Genomic DNA, 19626 nt, shown 5'->3' on the forward strand with positions numbered 1-19626 from the left:
ATTCCTTTCCTGCTGCCTCTGATGAGAGGGATCTGAGAGGAGCCCCACCCTGCCGAGGTCTAGTGAAGACCTAGAGGCCAAATGCCGTCTGATTAACAGGCATGTGACCCAAACCCTCAGCAATTTCAGAGCAAGCTCGTTATAATAACTCCAAGCTGTGACTCAAACCCTCAGCAATTTCAGAGGAAGCTTGTTATGATGACTCCACAATTAGCACCTCAGACCACATGGCCAGTCAGTCCCATGGGAGGCTGGACCAGGCACTATATAAGAGTCCCCATTTTGCTGGGCTAGACATGTAATCTGTGTCCTTTGTTGGGTCTCACTGAAGATCAGGTAAGTGGGAGTATCTATGCCATCCTACCTGCTGCTGCTTTGGGGAGGCCGCTGTCCAGCTCCTCCCCTGGAATGTGCTTTCTACTCATTGCTAAGTGGTTTGCCATTTCTTGGACCTCTCAGACCATCCTCTGTACACCAGCTACTCTTGCACCTGATCTTCAAAAGGATTCACCAAATAGAAGAGAAGGAGAAGATGTGGGGTGGGCCGTGGGTGGGGGATATCCCGACAAAGGGGGTATGTTGTCACTCAGGAGACAGGTGACAGGGGAGCTGAGGTAGGATGGACCAAAGAAAGGGTAAAAAGCAGCTGAGAACTGAGTTCTCAGACTTAACAATCACTCACTCCATTCTCCGCTCTCAAAGCTTCTGCCTCCAGTTCCCGGCCTAGTACTTTTAATGCAGATTATTTCAAATCTTGTGTTTCTTTCAGATTCTGCAAATCATCCTAGGATGTCCTTCAGTGAGCAGCAGTGCAAGCAGCCATGTGTGCCCCCTCCATGTCTTCAAAACAGCCAAGAGCAGTGCCCAGCAAAGGCTGAGGAGGTGTGCCTCCCCTCATGCCAGGACCCCTGCCAAGAGCAGTGCCCAGCACCAGCTCAGGAGGTGTGCCTTCCTCAGGGAGACTGCCCACAGCAAAGCCAAGATCCATGCCTACCTCTGTGCCAAGACCAGTGCCCACCTCAGCGTGTAGAGCCTTGCCAGGAGCCATGCCAGACAAAACGCATGGAGGTCTGCCCACAGGAAGTCCAGCAGAAGTGCTCACCACCTGGCAAGGGGAAGTAGCTGCTCACACACCATCTGGGGTCAAGAAGACAGCTGTCAGACGACACGCCGACCCCAGTCCAACCCTGTTGGCCTCCCTCTGTGGGTGCTGTCAGATGACACCCCGACCCCAGCCTAGCCCTGTTGGCCTCCCTCTGTGGGTGCCGTCAGATGAAACCCCAACCCCAGCCCAGCCCTGTTGGCCTCCCTCTGCAGGCACCTCTGTTTGCAATGCACCTTCTTGCCTCCTGGCTTCCTCTGTATTCCAGGACTTGGTCTGTGTCTCTGAAGACAGTTCTCTCTGTATTTCAACGACCTCTGTGAATAAGATTTTTCTCAACAGTCTGATGGAAGATCTCAAATGTAGGGATTGTGTGATTATCAGGGGAGACCAAAGGAGCTTAGCACAGCTCCCTCGGGACAAAAATTCACCCAGCCCTAGGTATGTGACAGCCAAGGGTGCCTTCATTCATCTCTCAAGAGTGTCAAACTCTCATTCGAGCCTCAAAACAGACTGAATTTTGGTGGACTTTCCTTTTATTATCCCACCACCACAAGTGTTTAGTGGTGTTGCAAAAGTCAAAAATTGAGCGATTTCATCTCTGCATCCTAGAAAACAACAGCAAATAGCCATTGAAATGTTGATTGTGCCTTTAAAAAACAAACCAAAAATATGTAAAATATTGGTAAATAAGGAAAGACGGGACGGGTGTTTGTGGTTCTTGTCCATCTCTGTGCTTCATAGCTGGCCTCTGAGGGCCGTGTTCTCAGCACATGCACTCTTCAGAGGCGCAGTTTGTGTCTGTGTAATGCAGCTGGTCTGTTCTCCAGTTTTCATGCCTTCTTCTCCCTCGTGAAGATAAAACATATAATAAAGCTGATCCTAGGCCAATCTCTGACTCAATGGGTGCTCTTTTCTCCCCTCCATCAAATCACCTTCTGTCCTTGTGATAATGGTCTTCTCCTTTGGTCAGGAGGTTCTAGAGCAGGAACGAAAAACAGACCTCACAAGTGCGTAGGACGGTAGTAGTGAGAGGGGCCCCTTAAGGTCACCTGGACCACCCCACCCACAACATCTCATAGGTTCACCTGTTCACAGCACTTGACACAAGAGCAAATTCAGCAAGGGAATAGGACCTGCACGCCCCCAAATCTTCAGGTCTGGTGTTCTTTCCACTGTAGTAGCTTTCCCCTCTGATTCTTGCTTTCCAAAGGAAAGGGCTGAAATGGAGAGGAGGTGAGTTGTGTGGAAGGGGGATCACAAATCAATGCATGACACTTATAAGCACAGTATCTATGTTAGGGGGAGAACGAAGTATGCCTCTGAGATGAACACAGATTCCAAGACTAACATTGTCCTGCCATCTGACCAGTTTCAGGAAAGCAGGCACCATGGGTAACAGCCTGCACCTTGTCCCTCCATCTGTGAAGGAGACAGGCTGTGGCCTCCGAGTGGTGTGAAAGGACTGAGGAGGTACAGGACTGACAGCCAACACCTGCTTCCTCGGTAGTGCGCAGAGGAAGCTACGTCCAGGGTCAGATTCCAGAGGAGGATTCCCGCCCCCCAACCCCCAATTTCCCTGGTGCCCTTCTCAGCGTGGGAGGAGGAGGAAGGCCAGGGAAGCCCCTCCCTGAAGGCCGTGTGGAGGCCCAAGTCCCAGCTGTTGGCCTGAACCAGGGGTCTTCCCGCACTGGGATTGCCCTGACTGCTCAATCTTAGAGGTTGTCTAAGGAGATAGAGAACTAAGGGGTGATTTGAGGGGATATTTCAAGAAGCATCATGGAGCACCACACACTGAGTCTTCGAGTAGCATAGGCCAGGCCCTAAGCTTCACATACATTCTCTTTATGAGTCCCCTCCATCTGGACTCATAAAGTCAGTAAGTTGTGAAGTCAGGATTCTACCCCAAGTCCCTCCGACTCCAGAACTGGGCTTTTGCATAACCAAAATGCCATGGTATGCTGCAGAGATTTCCAGAAGCTGTTTCCTCATTTATGCCTTTCTTCACTCACTTGTTCATTTACCTCTAACAAATGCTCCTTGATCACCTACCAGGTGCCAGGCACCACACCAGGTGCTGAAGAGACAGTGGTGGACCAGGCAGCCAGTGTCCTTGGACAACTAGGATCTGTATTTTCTTGCACCAAGGCCACCTTTCTGAAAATCTCCTGAATGGCTCAGTCCCTGAACATCTCCAGATACCTAAATCATAGCTCTCTTGCCTCTCTGTCTGGCCAAAATAGGTAAAAATAGGTTTTCTCATTCTTTCTTGGAATAAACCAGCTGCTCTCCAGGCCCCAGCTACTCCCTAGGGCCCCAGCTGCTTTCCAAGACCCAGCTGCTCCCCAGAGACCCAGCTGGCAGAGAGGCCCTCCCATCAGAGAAGTTTCTGATTCAGCTGAGGGAGACTCACATTCCCTTCTGTAGCTTGGCTTGAGCCCAGAAAATGTCTCTTCTCTCCAGCACTAAAGGCGTGTGCAGAGTGGAGTCCAAGATCAGATACAGGTGCTGAGAGGAAACATAAAGCTAGTATGAGGCGATAGCCCAGCCCGGGGATCAGGGAGAGGAACAATGTGCTGATTACAGGGCAGGACTCACAAATGGGGAGGGACAGTCAATGGAGCTGATGGCTTTCATCCAGCATCGTCTCCTGCTTTCACTCTCTGCCTCAGCCCCTGCCCAGGCCACAGACTTGGACCAAGGCCACAAAGTCCAGAGGTCATGGGGACAGCAAAGACATAGCAGCCAGACTATCCCCGCTGTTTGCATCTGGGCTGAAGCTCTTCAGAAAAGGGGAAGGGGAGTTATCAAGAGTCCCAGGCATCAGGGGCTCCAGCTGCTAGGTGAGTCAGTGAGTGACAGCAGGGTCTGCAGGCTCCACGTACCAAGAGGAAAACTTTTAAATACTGACAAGTGCGCACAGAGGGTGTGGGTTCACCCACTCATTTAATAGGTATTTACTGAGAACCTGCTGTGCTAGGGATCTAGAGACCGAGGTGGCAGCGTGGCACATAGAGCCCACCTAAAGACTTTCACATCAGAAACTGTGAAAATATGTTTAGTCTAGAAAATAAAATACCTAAGGGAGCAGGGCAGCCATCCTAAATATCTTAAGTGCCTTTATGAGAGAGGGATAAAGGTTCTGTGAAGTGTCAAGGAGCAGAGCTGGGGTCCACGGGCAGAAGCCATGGATTGGGCTCAGTTTAAGCTTTCTTACAATGAGACTTTCTGGGTGGTGACAGGAGCTGCCTTAGGACATGTCGTGTCCCGTGATCTAGAGGTGTCCAAGAGAGGGGGCAAGCAGCACCTCCCAACCCTTCTACCTCCAACTCCTGAGCAGAAGCGGAACATGGGGACAAGGACTCCCCCCCCCAAGAAAAGGAGATTAAGAAGACCTGTCCTCCAGGTCAGGAGACAGGAAGTTCCTTTGCCTTCTAGAACACTCTTGAAATGCTCTTTGAGGGGGCAGACTCCTGGGGACCAGCACAGCATGAGACTAAAGGAAAGGAGGAGGACAATTAAGTGATGAGACATGGCTCCCCAGACACTAAGTTCTATTAGTATGGTTGGGGCCCGCAAAACTCAACCCCTGAACAGCACCTTACAGTAATTCCTCACTGCCTTCCAATCCCATTCTTCCCAGTGTGGGTATAGCCTGTTTCCTCTTTATTACTTATGTCTTTCCATCTAAACCTCCTTTCTTTTCTGTACCCAAGTGATCTACCTGACAATCCACTGCACCCACTTGGGTCTGTGAAACCACAGCTTACACACAGCTTTGCACTCCTCTGCAAAGCCCCCTAGGATGTCAAGCCCCCATTTCCTAAGTGCTGCATGTTGGGCTCTGGACTGCCCTGTCCAACTAGCACTGCACTGGTCCTAGAGTCTGTGACCCTCTTACAGCAGCCAGTGTAGTCTCCTGTCAGTGTGAGAGCTGACAGATGACTGCTTCTGGGCCCTGTCACAGCCTTGCATAATTTCACAGGCTCACCACACTGAGGTCTGAGACATCTCACAGTCAGCCAGCCAGTATGCCCCCTGATGCAGGGACAAAGGAGGGTGCTGGCCTCTGGGGTCACCTGAAAGGCCTCCTCCTCCTGGCAGGGAAATCAGCTCATGTTGGTTTGCCTGGCACCGTCCAGGCCTTAATGCTGAACAACTTGAATCCTGAGAACCGCCTCAGTCCTGGACAGACGTGGGTGGTTGGCTGCCTTCAGCACCTACATGCACAACACAGGAGTCTGGTACTGAGGGCATGAAGGGAAAGCAGATGGCCCTCCATGCCGGAGAAACTGACAGCTTAAGGGACTCTTCCAGAAAACTGAAACATGGAAAAGCCAGTGCCCACTGCCTGCCCACTCTATAGCCCCATTGTCCACAGTGTGTGCCTGGGTCTGTGTGTGTGTGTGTTGGACAGGGGACACTAGGCCAACAGGCAGGTGTCTGGGCTAATCCTGTATAAACATGAACCAGCAGGTGCTGACCAGACATAACACAGTGAGGAATGTCCCCACCACTCCCAGCCCCACTGCCATGACTAACTCAGGACACCTGGGCCCCGGGGCAGCTAGACAGGACTCACCCACTCCTGATCTCCCTCCTGTCTCACAGACACCTACTCGCACCTGGAGAGGGTTGGGAGAAGGACTGCAGGCTGGCAGGGAGCTTCTCAGCTCAAGCCCCCACGTCCTGTCCCAGCCACGCTCAGCAGCAGCCTGCCCTCCTCAAGAAGGCACTAGCGACTTCTTTTCTCTTCCAAACAGTACCACCTACTGACCACAGAGGTGCTCGGCCGTCTGCGGGTCGTGCTTAGAGTCACAGCGGCGCACGCACTGGACGGTGCTGGCGGGGCCGAGGCAGAGGCGAGAAGCGCAGGGTCTAACAAAGCAGGGAGGAGGCTGCACGTGTAAGGCAGAGCTAAATTGCTTGTGGACGGGAGCAACACACGTGATGGCTCAGGACCACCCTTAGGCTCAGAAATCAGACTTCTGAGCTTCCAATGTAGGCTCTACTACTTCCATTTTTTTCTTAATTTTTTTTTATTAAATCATAGCTGTGTACATTAATGCAATCATGGGGTACCATGCGCTGGTTTTATATACAATTTGAAATATTTTCATCACACTGGTTAACATAGCCTTCCTGGTATTTTCTTAGTTATTGTGCTAAGACATTTATATTCTACATTTAGTAAGTTTCACATGTACCCTTGTAAGATGCACTGTAGAGGTGGTCCCACCAATTACCCTCCCTCCACCCATCCTCCCCCCTCCCCTCCCTTTGCCCTTTCCCCATATTCTTAGGTTATAACTGGGTTATAGCTTTCATATGAAAGCTATAAATTAGTTTCATAGTAGGGCTGAGTACATCAAATACTTTTTCTTCCATTCTTCAGATACTTTGCTAAGAAGAATATGTTCCAGCTCCATCCATGTAAACATGAAAGAGGTAAAGTCTCCATCTTTCTTTAAGGCTGCATAATATTCCACGGTATACATGTACCACAATTTATTAATCCATTCGTGGGTCAATGGGTACTTGGGCTTCTTTCATGATTTAGCAATTATGAATTGGGCTGTAATAAACATTCTGGTACAATATCTTTGTTATAATGTGATTTTTGCTCTTCTGGGTATATACCTAGTAGAGGAATTGTAGGATTGAATGGCAAGTCTATTTTTAGATCTCTAAGTGTTCTCCAAACATCTTTCCAAAAGGAACATATTAGCTTGCATTCCCATCAGCAGTGTAGAAGTGTTCCCTTCCCCACATCCACGCCAACATCTCTGGTTTTGGGATTTTGTGATATGGGCTAATCTCTCACTCAGAGCCTTCCATGTGCCACTCTGTTCCAAGCACTGGAGATGCAGTAGTGACCCAGAAGAGCAGCATCCCTGCCTCCCAGAGCTCGCCTGATAGGGGAAGACAGGCAAACAGCAACTGCATAAAGCCAAGTGCTGAGACAGTGGCTGGGGAGAGGTGGCTCTTGAGCTCAAGGAGCCAAGCTGGGAAGGCAAGGCGTGTCTGAGAAGCAGCCGCTGAGGGAAAGGGAGCATGAATTGCAGGGGAAGAGTCAGCCATATGGCATCAGAGTGACCGTTAGTTAGCACCAAGGCAACAGCAGCTTCCAGATCATATTGCCTATGGTGCCTCATTTCAGACTCTGCATTTGAAGGTGGACACTGACTGGCCTTGAGTCCCTCAGTACAGGGTATATGGTGGGCAACATGCAAACAGAGCATGCAGTCTAGTGAAGGAGGCACCAACATTAGAAACATGCACAAATATAAATACAGAATTCTACATGTTATTGCATTTGAGGAAGGAAAGCTCCAGGGTATATAAAACAAAGACTCAGGGAACCTAATGTAGACTAGAGATCAGGAAAAGCTATATGAGGAAATAAAGTTTAATCTGAAAGTGGAAAGATAGTGTAAGTTGCCCAGGTGAAGAGGAGAAAAAACATTATATAAAAAACACAATGTTTGGCTCGGCACCTGTAGCACAGTGATTATGGCACCGGCCACATGCACTGAGGCTAGTGGGTTCAAACCCTGCCTGGGCCTGCTAAACAACAATGACAACTGCAACAAAAAATAGCTGGGTGTTGTGGCAGGTGCGTGTAGTCCCAGCTACTTGGGAGGCAGAGGCAAGAGAATTGCTTAAGCCCAAGAGTTTAAGGTTACTGTGAGCTGTGACACCACATCACCCTACCGAGGGTGACAAAGTGAGACTGTCTCAAAAGAAAAAAACAAAAACCCACAATGTTTGATGATGTGGGATAAAGGGCAAGCCGGATCTTTACCTCAGAAATGAAGATAGGTGGCAAGGGGGAAGGTGGCCCCAGGTGGTGACAGGAGATGTATGGGCAGGAACCCACAGGACTTGGAGGGCCCTTGAAGGATTTGGACTTTTGTCCAATGAGTAACAAGAAGCATTAAAGACTTTTTTTAAATTTCAGGTTAATGTGAGGGTACAAACAACCAGGTCAAAATATTTGATTTTATTAGGTAGAGTCCCTCTTGTGATTATGTCCCACACACAAAAGGTGTGCCAAACACACACACACCATACCCATTCAGTGGGAGCACCCACCCTCCTTTTCCTCTCCCCTCCCTCATTACTCATCTCCCCAACTTGAATTGAAATGAGTTTTCTTCTCTGTGGGCATTCATGAGATTAGTGGTTCTCAATCTTCCTAATGCCACGACCCTTTAATACAGTTCCTCATGTTGTGGTGACCCCCAACCATAAAATTATTTTTGTTGCTACTTCATAACTGTAATTTTGCTACTGTTATGAACCATAATGTAAATACCTGATATGCAGAATGTATTTAGGCAACCCCTGTGAAAGGGTCGTTTGACCCCCAAAGGGGTCGCGACCAACGGATTGAGAGCTGCTGCATTAGATCATCTGCTGGCTTCATATTAGAATTGAGTATGTTGGATAGTTGCTTTTCCATTCTTGTGTTTCAACCCCATCCAGGATAATACAAAAGATGTAAAGAATGTGTTTCAACTCCGTCCAGGATAATACAAAAGATGTAAAGTCTCCATCTTTTATAGCTGAACAGTTTCCACAGTATGCATATACCACAATTTGTTAATATATTCCTGAGTTGATGATCATTTGGGTCGTTTCCACATCTCGGCTATTGTAAATTGAGCTGCGATAAACAATCTAATGCAAATTTCCTTATGATAAGATTTTTTTTCTGGATAGATGCGATGCCTAGTAGTGGGTTTGCAGGGTAAAAAGGGAGATCAAAACTGAGATATCACCTATCCCCAGTGAGGTTAGCCCACATCACAAAGTCCCAAAGATGCAGATGCTGGCATGGATGTGGAGAGAGGGGAGCATCAATGATTTTTAAGCAGAAGAACGTTGTGATTTACATATGTTATGTATGACTGCAGTTAAAGTGTAGAGAATGGATTGAAGGAAATGGACAAGAAGGGGAGCAGAGAACCACTGAGGACACATGGCCACTGCCAACTTTATGGAATGATCTCTACATAAGGAGCAGCAGCAACCTTCTCCCAGTGGCACATAGAAAGGACTGGGGGAAGTCCAACAGAAGAAGACTTGGGGCTTGGTCTTGAACCTATGAATTTTGAAATGGTCACAGGACATCCCAGCCAGGATACCAAGTAAGCATTTAAACAATGAGTCAGGAGCTCCAGAAAACATTAGGAATGGAGACCTCTGCTTGGGAGCCATTGTCATGGGGGCAGCATTTGAGCTCTGGGAGTGGAGAGATCATCCAGCTACAGAGGATAGACTCAGAAGCGAAGAGGACTGGAGGCCATGCCATGAGACACTCCATCAGTTAGAGGCTGAGTAGAGGGAGAAACTTGGTCAAAGATTAAGAAGAAGCCATCAAAGACATGAGAAAATCCACAGACAGTGTGTGCAACAGCATTGAGCAGCACTGAGGAGCTGGAAGAGCTTGCATTTGGCCACACATTGGAGGGGATGCGGGGAGGTCCAGCTGGGCTGGACACTCGGGGATTTCTGGAGCCACTCCCCACCCACTTCTGAACTTCTAAGGCATAATATTTGCTACAGTCCCAACACATCTTCAGATCCCAGTGACTGGGCCATGTAAGTGAATGAATGGTAAATGGACCGAGGACCCAATAAGTTCAACAACTTGACCAAGGTCATGCAGCCAGTACGTTCCAGTGCCAGGCCTGAATCTAGCTCATACCATTTCAAAGCCCATATTCTTTTTGGGTTTTTTTTTTTTTTCAAAGCCCGTAATCTTGGTCTAAAAATAAAGCTTTAACCCAGGGGAACTGTCTCTGATGATATACTTGCAGCTGTGTTAACACCTTATTTTGAGGACTAGTACACACTCATATCCAAAACTGAATCTGCTGCTTAGGAGTTCATTCAAAAATTGGAGCACTACTATGAAACTAATTTATGGCTTTCATATGAAAGCTATAACCCAGTTATAATTTAAGAATATGGGGAAGAGGGAGAGGAAGGGGAAAGGATGAGTGGAGGAAGGGTAATTGGTGGGATTACACTTGCGGTGCATTTTACAAGGGTACATGTGAAACTTAGTAAACGTAGAATATGAATGTCTTAACACAATAACTAAGAAAATGCCAGGAAGGCTATGTTAACCAGTGTGATGAAAATATGTCAAATGGTCTATGAAACCAGTGTATGGTACCCCATGATCGCATTAATGTACACAGCTATGATTTAATAATAAAAAAAAATTAGGGCAGAGAGTGATAGGGTTCTCCTCAGATCACCTGTGCAGAGGTAATGCCCCTGTGTGTCATCCTTATGCTGAATGAATGCATAATTTGGGTTATGTCCCTGAGACCCTGTGTCAGCCAAGGAGCATGAGTCCAGGGACTCTGTGTGGTACCAGCTCAGAGGGAGCCTTGTGCTCTGGAGTTGTGGGGCAGGAATGGCAGTGGTGATGGTGACCAGGATGAGGGGTTACATAATGATGATGATGGCAGGGTGTGGGGGGTGAGAGGGATTCTGAGGGAACCTTGTCTTAAATGTTAATTTGCTGGCAAAATTAATGTTACCTTTGATTTCTAAACAGCGAGAATGGCAAAGCTGATCTGTAGATTGCTCATTCTGCTCTCATTCATCTTTTCATTCCTTCTTTCCACAAATCTTCATCGAGCAGCTGCTCTATGCCGGTCCCTCATTTAGGTGCTGGACATTTGGCAGCAAACAAATGGACCACAAGTGCTGCCCCTGTGGTGTCTGTGCTTAGAGGACATCAGACACTCACTTGTTCATTCACTGAGCTCTCACTGAGTACCTGGTGTAAGCATGCCAGACACCACAGGTCCTCGGCCACACATGGGCTGAGTGAATATTCCCCAAATATGTGTGGGCTTGCTCACTCAGACCACACAGCGCCCAGACTGCACACAACACGTATGTAATGTTTAGATTTTATTCGCAGTACAGTGGAAAGATCCTGAAGGGCTTTAAGCAAAGGAGGGACCTTTGAATTCAAAGCTTCAGAAGATTATTCCATCTGTGAAATAGGTAAAGGAGAAATGATAGAGCAAACAAGGAAGAGGGAGGAGGCGGTGTTCCTGCAGTTACAGCTGACAGTGGCAGATGGCAGTAGTGGAGACAGAAAGGAGAGATAACCGACAGGGCTAGCAGGTGGGCTCAATGTGGGGGGTCAGCAGGGGGAAGTAGGCACAAATAACCCTGGGTTTCTACCCTGGGCCATGTCTTAGTCCATTTATATAGTAAAGGATATCTGAGGTGGGATAATTTATTAAGAAATGGGTTTATTTTGCCCACAGTTGTGCAGGCTGCACGAGAAGTGTGGCACCAGCACCTGCATCCAGTGAGGGCCTCAGGGAGCCCCCGCTCATGGTGGAAGGTGATGGGAGGGGGGAGGATGGGGGAGCCCATGTGTCCAGAGCTCACATAGTGAGAGAGAGAAGCAAGATGGGGGGTGGGGGAGGAGAGGTGCCAGGCTCTTTTTAACCACCAGCTGCTCCAGGAACTAACAGAACGGAAACTCACTCATTACCAGGAGAATGGCATCAAGGCCCCATGACCCAAGCACCTCCTGTCAGGCCCTCTCACCTCCAGCACCTCCATGTGGCACCTCCTGTCAGGCCTGCCCCACCTCCAGCACCTCCATGTGGCATTTGGAAGGAACAAACAGATCAAACCTCAGCAGACCCCAGGAGGATGAGGGAGCATGCACAGAGAGGTGATATATGGATGTGTGTCTAGACCTCCGAAGTATTTGCACCATAAATATGTTCATTGGAGAGTGATCATCACATAGAACATACTGAAAGACCCAGGGGTCACCCTCCAGGGGTGTCTGAGATCACCCAGGGAGAAAAGGGCTCCACTGAACTGGGGGCACCACAGGACCCCAAGGTTGGGCAGTGGAGACAGAGTCTGCCTGTACAGCCAGCTGGGAAAGAGCACCCAGTGGAGAAGAAGAAAACTAGGAGGGTGAGTCTGGAAGGACTGGAGAAGAGAGGTCCCCAAGAAAGGAAGGTAGAAGCAGTGGAGTCACAGAGCACTCCCCACGGGGCAAAAGCCACGGTGTGGCTGGCAACCTTGACACCAGAGCCTGAGTAGGGTCACAAAGGCCAAAACAGAATGGAATGGGCTGGGGAGTGAAGAGGAAGAGCCACGGTGGGACAGCTGTGGGCTCCCAGATGCGCCTGGATTGGGGTACCACTCACGGACAACCGCAGACCAGACCTCTCTGGGACCAAAGAGGCCTTCATGAGAGATGTGTGGCTGCAGTGACCAGGCACGGGCAGGCTGCTGGGAAGAGGCATGGCTGAGCAGCCACTTCCCCAAACCAAGAAAGAAGCCAGCATTGGAGCCCAGGCTTCCATTTATAGGGCTTCTACGGGTGGACCTGGACACCTCACACAGGTGCCACGTCCTCTCATAAAGCAGCCCCACCTGAGCCTGTAATACAAAGGCTGTCAGAGCCCTTAATGCAGACGTGCTTCAGGCCCTGGTCAGACTCTGGGTGGGGCTGGTCCCAGGGTCCACTCAGCCCAGACTGGCTGCTCTGCCCCATATATCCTCCTGGAAGAGGGAAGACCTGCGCCTCATCACCCTGCAGAGCCTCACAAGGGTGCCACAGCATGTGCCATATACGTATGACCCACACCGGGCCACCATGATGGGTCTAGGCCTGGGGACCACATCTTCCCCATCCCTGGCCCTTTGAAGCAGTCTGGCCAGAATCACAGACCATGTTGGCTGCAGGGGCAGAAGGACAATGACAGTTCTGCCCGTGGCAATGTGCTATCAATTTCTTTCATCATAGAGTCTTCAGTCTGAGGCCTGAGTGTCCATAGGTTTCATCCAGTATTGCAGCAAGCCCCATCTGATGATTTAGCCATTACCCTCAGAACCCCCAGTTTGAAGATGGGACACAGCCAACCTCAGCGAGACCCTGGGATGAGGCAGAAACAGCCCCACCCTCTGGAGCCTCCAGAGAAGGTGGCAAGATGAGGTTCAGGTCATCCCTAGTTTGAAGGATAAGGAAATTCCCTCTGCCCCCCAAAACCCCATGACCTAAAGTCCTTACCACATTTGAGAGCATCCATCCTATGCTCCTTCATCCTCACCCTTTCCAGACTTTGGTTTTTAAAGGTTATAGTATAAAATACAAAATAAAAAAATAATTAACTAACTTATCCACATTTTAGAGCCCTGTCAACACCCAGTGAGTATGTCTCTAGCTGAGCACACCCCTGTGGCCTCACCCAGGTGGGAGATACCACTGCCTCCAACACTCCAGCCCTTACATCACTGTAGCTTAAAATATCTACTGTCAATGCCATATTTACCCTGACCCAGTTTCAAAAGCAAGAATTTGGGGTTCATACGTGAAACAGGGGCCAAGAACCTGGGTGGTGCCAGCCTGCCTGGACTGTGGGCCCGTCCCATGTTCACACCTCATTGGGCCACCCTCCTCCTGCTCATCCCTGCCTGCTCTCCAGATCCCACTCCTTGGCCCTGCCACCTGAGCGATGGCTCCTTGTGTTGCTGACTTATGGAGTTGCCCAGTGCGTCTGAAAGAAGACGATGCTTGTGCAAGGTGTTTTCAACAGGCTTCGAGGTGGGGCCGGATGTGAGGCAGCAAAAAGGAGAACCAGTTGACAATCATCATTACCTCTACTAGAATCACCAGATGACAAATCCACGTCAGTGCCCAGAGCCTCAGATGTTGCTAAAGCCAGAGGTGGGCGGGTCTCACTGGAACTAACATAAAAGGCGCATTCTGCAGCGGGTCACATGAGATCAGGTTCCCAGTCCCATCTGATTACCCACTGGGGAGCAGCTCTGGGGTAGGTACTAGACCCGGGCAGATAGGTCCACCCCTATTTATAAAGGGGGGTGATTGTAGCTGTTCTTTAAGGCCCCTTCTATTGGTGACATTCAGTGGCTCTTGGCAGGGGTCAATAGGGACCCTGGAGTGGGAGATCACCCATGCACATCTGACACAACGGGGGAACCCACCCAGAGCAGCCAAGTATAATGTCCCAAGAGAGAAAGGCCCCATCTCCAGCTCCACACCGCAGACCAGTGGTAAGTCCCTGGTATGAAGAACGCCCAGCAGTTAGGCACAAAGGGGAGGTGTTTATCAGATGGGCATGTGTCCACTCCCTCATTTGGTCAGTAAACATATGCTGGGAGCCTCCTGTGCCCTGGAAATAATAAAACAAGGTTATAGTCCTCAAGGGCTTCAAAGCCTACTAGAAGAAGCAAATGCAGAAATAGAAAGTTGTGGGGTTTTTTGAATTACAAAATGCTGAAAACTGTGTGATGTTAGAGAAATGTCTCACTTAACAGAAGGCCAGGAGAGGGACTGAGCAAGTCTGCCCAGGTGGCGGATGGGTGGGACAAATTCCCCAAACACACAGTTAGGCTGTCCATTAAAAGAAACCAGGCAGACTGGTGTTTGAGACTGGGTCTGCAGCCTCCTCATTCACTGGATAGACTTACTTCTTTCCTTCTCAAACCGCTTGTCCCTGTTCTTCTGAAGTGGCTTTCAGGGCACAAGTGCTGAGCTTTCAGTGACAGATTTTGGCATCCCTGGGTAGGCCACCAGCCCCTGGTGGAACACCCACAATGTCTGGGAGAGGCAAGACCATGGGACTTCATGGGCAGGAGCAATTCTTCATGAGATGAGAGAGGAAAGGATAGTCTCAGTAGCTGCCAGAGCCTGTTCACCTCCAGGGAACTCCTGTCTCTGCAACTGGCACTAAGTTGAGGAGAAGGGAATGAAAGTGTCTGAATGCCAGTCCTTTTGACAGTTAAGTTCCCATGGTCCTAGGACACCTTGATTCCACCACACAAGGGGTTCAGACCCTCCTGTTGGTTTAGTTTTTGAGGCACACATCGAGGGTGGAAGTCACAAGGTTGAGTGGAACTAGGGAACCTGATTGGAATTCGGAACTAGGGAATGAGGGAACTAGGCCACCATTTGAGAAGGGATTTCTGAGAACCTTCTAGCCCTATAGGCCTTTGGGCCCTGCCTGAGATGCCATTTCATATGAGGTGTTTGTCCCTCATACTGCCTGTTGGTTTTTTTTTATTATTATTAAATCATAGCTGTGTACATTAATGTGATCATGGGGCACCATACACTGGTTTTATAAACAGTTTGACACATTTTCATCACTCTCCAGATTTTCTGTTTCTTCTTGAGTCAGTTTTGTTAGTTTGAGTGTTTCTAGGAATTCGTTCATCCTGGTCACCTGATATGTTGGTATGCAACCATTCCTAGTACTCTTTTTATAATCCTCCTTATTTATGTGAGGTCAATAATAATGTCCTCATTTGCATTTCCAATTTTTTTTTATTAATATTAAATCATAGCTGTGTACATTAATGAGATCATGGGGCACCATAAATGTAGAATATAATTGTCTTAACACAATAACTAAGAAAATGCCAGGAAGGCTGTGTTAACCAGTGTGATGAAAATGCGTCGAACTGTTTATAAAACCAATGCCTGTTGTTTTTTTTTTTTTTTTTTGCAGTTTTTGGCCGGGACTGGGTTTGAACCCGCCACCTCCGGCATATGGGGCTGGCACCTTACTCCTTTGAGCCACAGGCGCCGCCCTAATGCCTGTTGTTTTTATTTGTGAGTTTTGTTGCAACATAAGAAAGCTCCATCTCAAAATCCCGTGGGGAAGAAAAAAAAAAAAACTTTGGAAAGAGAATGGTGTTAGAGGCTGATGTCTGTGGGAGTTTTTCTAGTATTTTCTTCTAGAATTCTTATGGTTTCATGCCTTGGATTTGAGTCTATTGACCATCATTAATTAATTTTTGTTAAGGGTGAGAGGTACAGATCCTGTTTCAATCTTGCGCAGTGGCTGTCCTATTCTCCCAGCTCTATTTGTTGAATTGGGATTCTTTTACCCAGTGTATGTTGTTATCTGCTTTGTTGGGGAGCAGGTAGCAGTGAGGGAGGGTTTATAAGTGGGTTTTTTGTCCCAGCCCATCTGTCTGTCTCTGCTCTTGTGCCGGGGCCATGCTAGATTGGTGCTCTGGCCTCATGGTATGGCTTGGAATCTGATGTGGTAGTGCCCCCCATTGGTCCTTTTTGTTGAGACTGAGGATTACTTTGGCTATTTGGAATCTTTTCTGGTTCTGTTTTAAGCATTGAATTATTTTTTTTTCTGGATCTGCGAGAATAGCATTGGTGTTGTGGTAAGGATTGTGTTGACTCTGCAGATCACTTTGGGTCGTGCAGACATTTTGAGCAGCAGTGCTTAGTCTGCTAAGCTGTGTATGATATGCTTTTTCATTTGTTTACATCCTCTACAATTTCCTTCTTCAGTAAGATTGACTGTTGTTGGTGTATAGAAATGCTATTGATTTGTATGCTTTGATTTTTTATCTTGAGACTCTGATGAATTTGCCAGTTCTGGGAGTCTCCTCGTAGAGACTTTGGGCTTTTCTAGGTATAAGATTGTACTGCCAGCAAAGAGTGATGGTTTGACCTCTTCTGCCCTCATCTGGTTGCCCTTGGTTTCCTTCCTTTATCTGATTGCTTTGGCTAGGGCTTCTAGCACTATTTTGAGTGGAGGAGATGGCAATGGGCAACATTGTCTGGTTCCAGGTCTAGGCAGGAAAGCTTAAGATTTTTCCCCATCCAGTATGGTGTTGGCTGTAGGCTTGTCATAGATGGCTTTTATAAATTGGGGATACGTTCCATCTATGCCTATTTTGTTGAGTTTTATCATGAAAGTGTGTTGAGTTTTGTCAGGTGCTTTCTCTGTGTCTGTTGAGGTGGGACATTTGTTTTTTGCTTTGGTTTATGTGGTGGGTCACATTTATAGTTTTTTGTGTTGGACATGGTTGTGATGGATTGTCTCCCCACCAGGGTACTGCTGAATTCAATTTGCTAGAATTTTGTTGAGAGTTTTTGCATCTATATTCATGGGGGATGTTGGTCTGAAGTTTGATAACTAAAATCTACATCCCTGCCTTAAGTCAGTGGTCAGTTGTGCCATACAAGATCGCTCAAGGGAATAGTCTGGGTGCAGGTCCTGAGATCATTTTAGCTGAAGATGGGATGAATCTGGGCAGAGGCCACAAGATTGTTTATGGAATTATGGGATTAATCAGAACCTTCAAAATGGGATTATGGAATTAATCAGAATCTTCAAAAGTTCTGTGCTTCTGTTTAGAAGGGGATCACTGGTATTTTTGAGACAGGAGTCTGCCAGCCTTCTCATTTACCAGTAAACTAACAAATTTATCTTCTCTTCTCCAAAAGAAAAAAGGAAAGAAGAGATGGAGGGAGGGAAAGAAAGAGATAGAAAGAAAGAGTCCTCATCCCCTTTGAGAATGAAGAGCACTCTCAGCAAACAAACTGTCGACATAATGTTGACATCACTCTTAGGGGACGCATAGTTATTTGAAGAGTTTCTCTGGGAGGACTTCAACCACATCAATGTGGAACTCAGTCTCCTTGGAAGGAAAAAGAAAAAGCTCCGGTTGACAAATGTCGGGGAACTAGAAAGGAGCTGGCTACTGTTCACACTATTTGTAGTCACGTACAGAACATGATCAAGGGCATTACACCGGGCTTTTGTTACAAGATCTATGCCCCCTCCCTTCCACATCAATGTTGTTATCCAGGAGAATGGGTCTCTTAATGAAATAAGAAATTTCTTGGATGTCAAATAAAAATTCTCATAGACACATTATAATTACCTTCGCCAAAGTTAATATGAAGGAGAAAATAATGCAAGCTTCAAGATGTAAGAAAACCATAACCTACAAGGGGAAGAACATTAGAATGACTAGAGATCCCTCTGCTGAAACCTTTCAAACTAGACGAGGGTGGTCATCGACCTTTAATCTCCTAAACAAAATAACTTTCAACCCAGATCCAGTATCCAGCTAAACTGAGTTTCATCTATGATGGGGAAACTAAATACTTTAATGACATTCACATGTTGAAGAAATTTGCCATAACTAAACCAGCTCCACAATCCTCCAACACCAAGTAAACTCACTCAGAAAGTTTTGATCAAATTCCAACTTCCACAGTGGTGAAAGAATTAAAAATGTCCACTGTACTTTCAAAAAACTCGATACACAAAATACTATCTGGCTTATCACTACTCACAATTAATGTGAATGGCTTAAATTGCCCTCTAAAGAGGCACAGGTTGGCTGACTGGATACAAAAACTCAGGCCAGACATCTGCTGCATTGAAGAATCTCACCTTACCTTAAAAGGTAAACATAGACTCAGTGTGAAAGCACGGTCATCTATAATTCAGGCAAATGAAATCAGAAAAAAGCAGGTGTTGCAATTTTATTAGCAGATACAATAGGCTTTAAACCAACAAAAGTAAGGAAAGATAAGGATGGTCGCTTCATATTTGTTAAGGGCAATGCTCAACATGATGAGATTTCAATTATCAACATTTATGCACCCAACCAGGATAAGCCTCAATTTATAAGAGAGACTCTAACATACATGAGCAACTTGATTTCTTCCAGCACCATAATAGTCAGAGCTTTTAACACTCCTTTGGCAGTGTTGGATAGATCCTACAAAAAGAAGCTAAGCAAAGAAATTTTAGACTTAAACTTAACCATTGAACATTTGCATCTAATAGACATCTACAGAACATTTCATCCAAACAAAACTTAATACACATTTGTCTCATAAGCCCATGGATCAGCCTCTAAAACTGATCACATCTTAGGTCACAAGTCTAACCTCAGCAAATTCAAAAAAATAGAAATCATTCCTTGTATTTTCTCAGACCATCATGGAATAAAAGTTGAACTCAGTAACAACAGGAATCTGTGCATACACATACAAAATCATGGAAACTACATAACCTCATTCTGAATGATAACTGGGTCATAGATGAGATTAAGAAGGAAATTACCAAATTTTTGGAACAAAACGATAACAAAGACATGAACTATCAGAACCTCTGGGATCCCGCAAAGGCAGTCCTGAGAGGGAAATTTATAGTGTTACAAGCCTTCCTCAAGAGAACAGAAAGAGAGGAAGTCAACAACTTAATGGGACATCTCAAGCAACGGGAAAAGAAAGAACATTCCAATCCCAAACTTAGCAGAAGAAAAGAAATAACTAAAATTAGAGCAGAATTAAATGAAATTGAAAACAAAAGAATCATACAACAGATCAACCAATCAAAGAGTTGGTTTTTTGAAAAGGTCAATAAAATAGATAAACCTTTGGCTAACCTAACCACAAGTAGAAGAGTAAAATCCTTAATTTCATCAATCAGAAATGATAAAGGCCACATAACAACAGACTCCTCAGAAATTCAAAAAATTCTTAATGAATATTACATAAAACTCTATTCTCAGAAGTATGAAAATCTGAAGAAAATACATCAATACATAGAAACATGCCACCCTCCTAGACTTAGTCAGAAAGAAGTGGAAATGTGAGGGCAGAGACAAGATGGCTGAATGAAGCCAGCTTTCCACAGAGAAAAGAATAAACTCTCCAGAAGGAG

The 19626-nt window shown here is 46.8% G+C and overlaps 1 protein-coding gene across 1 annotated transcript; it reads left to right on the forward strand.

Moving 5' to 3' along the window:
* Positions 1–304: 304 nt before the first annotated feature.
* On the forward strand, positions 305–2209 carry PRR9 (proline rich 9). Its single transcript, XM_053591774.1, has 2 exons — positions 305–336; positions 770–2209. Exon 2 carries the CDS (start codon positions 790–792, stop codon positions 1120–1122), a length of 333 nt encoding a protein of 110 aa, XP_053447749.1. The 5' UTR covers positions 305–336; positions 770–789; the 3' UTR covers positions 1123–2209.
* The last annotated feature ends 17417 nt before the right edge of the window (positions 2210–19626 follow it).

This window comes from Nycticebus coucang, chromosome 5 (assembly GCF_027406575.1).
Source record: "Nycticebus coucang isolate mNycCou1 chromosome 5, mNycCou1.pri, whole genome shotgun sequence".
Classification (NCBI taxonomy): Eukaryota; Metazoa; Chordata; class Mammalia; order Primates; family Lorisidae; genus Nycticebus; species Nycticebus coucang.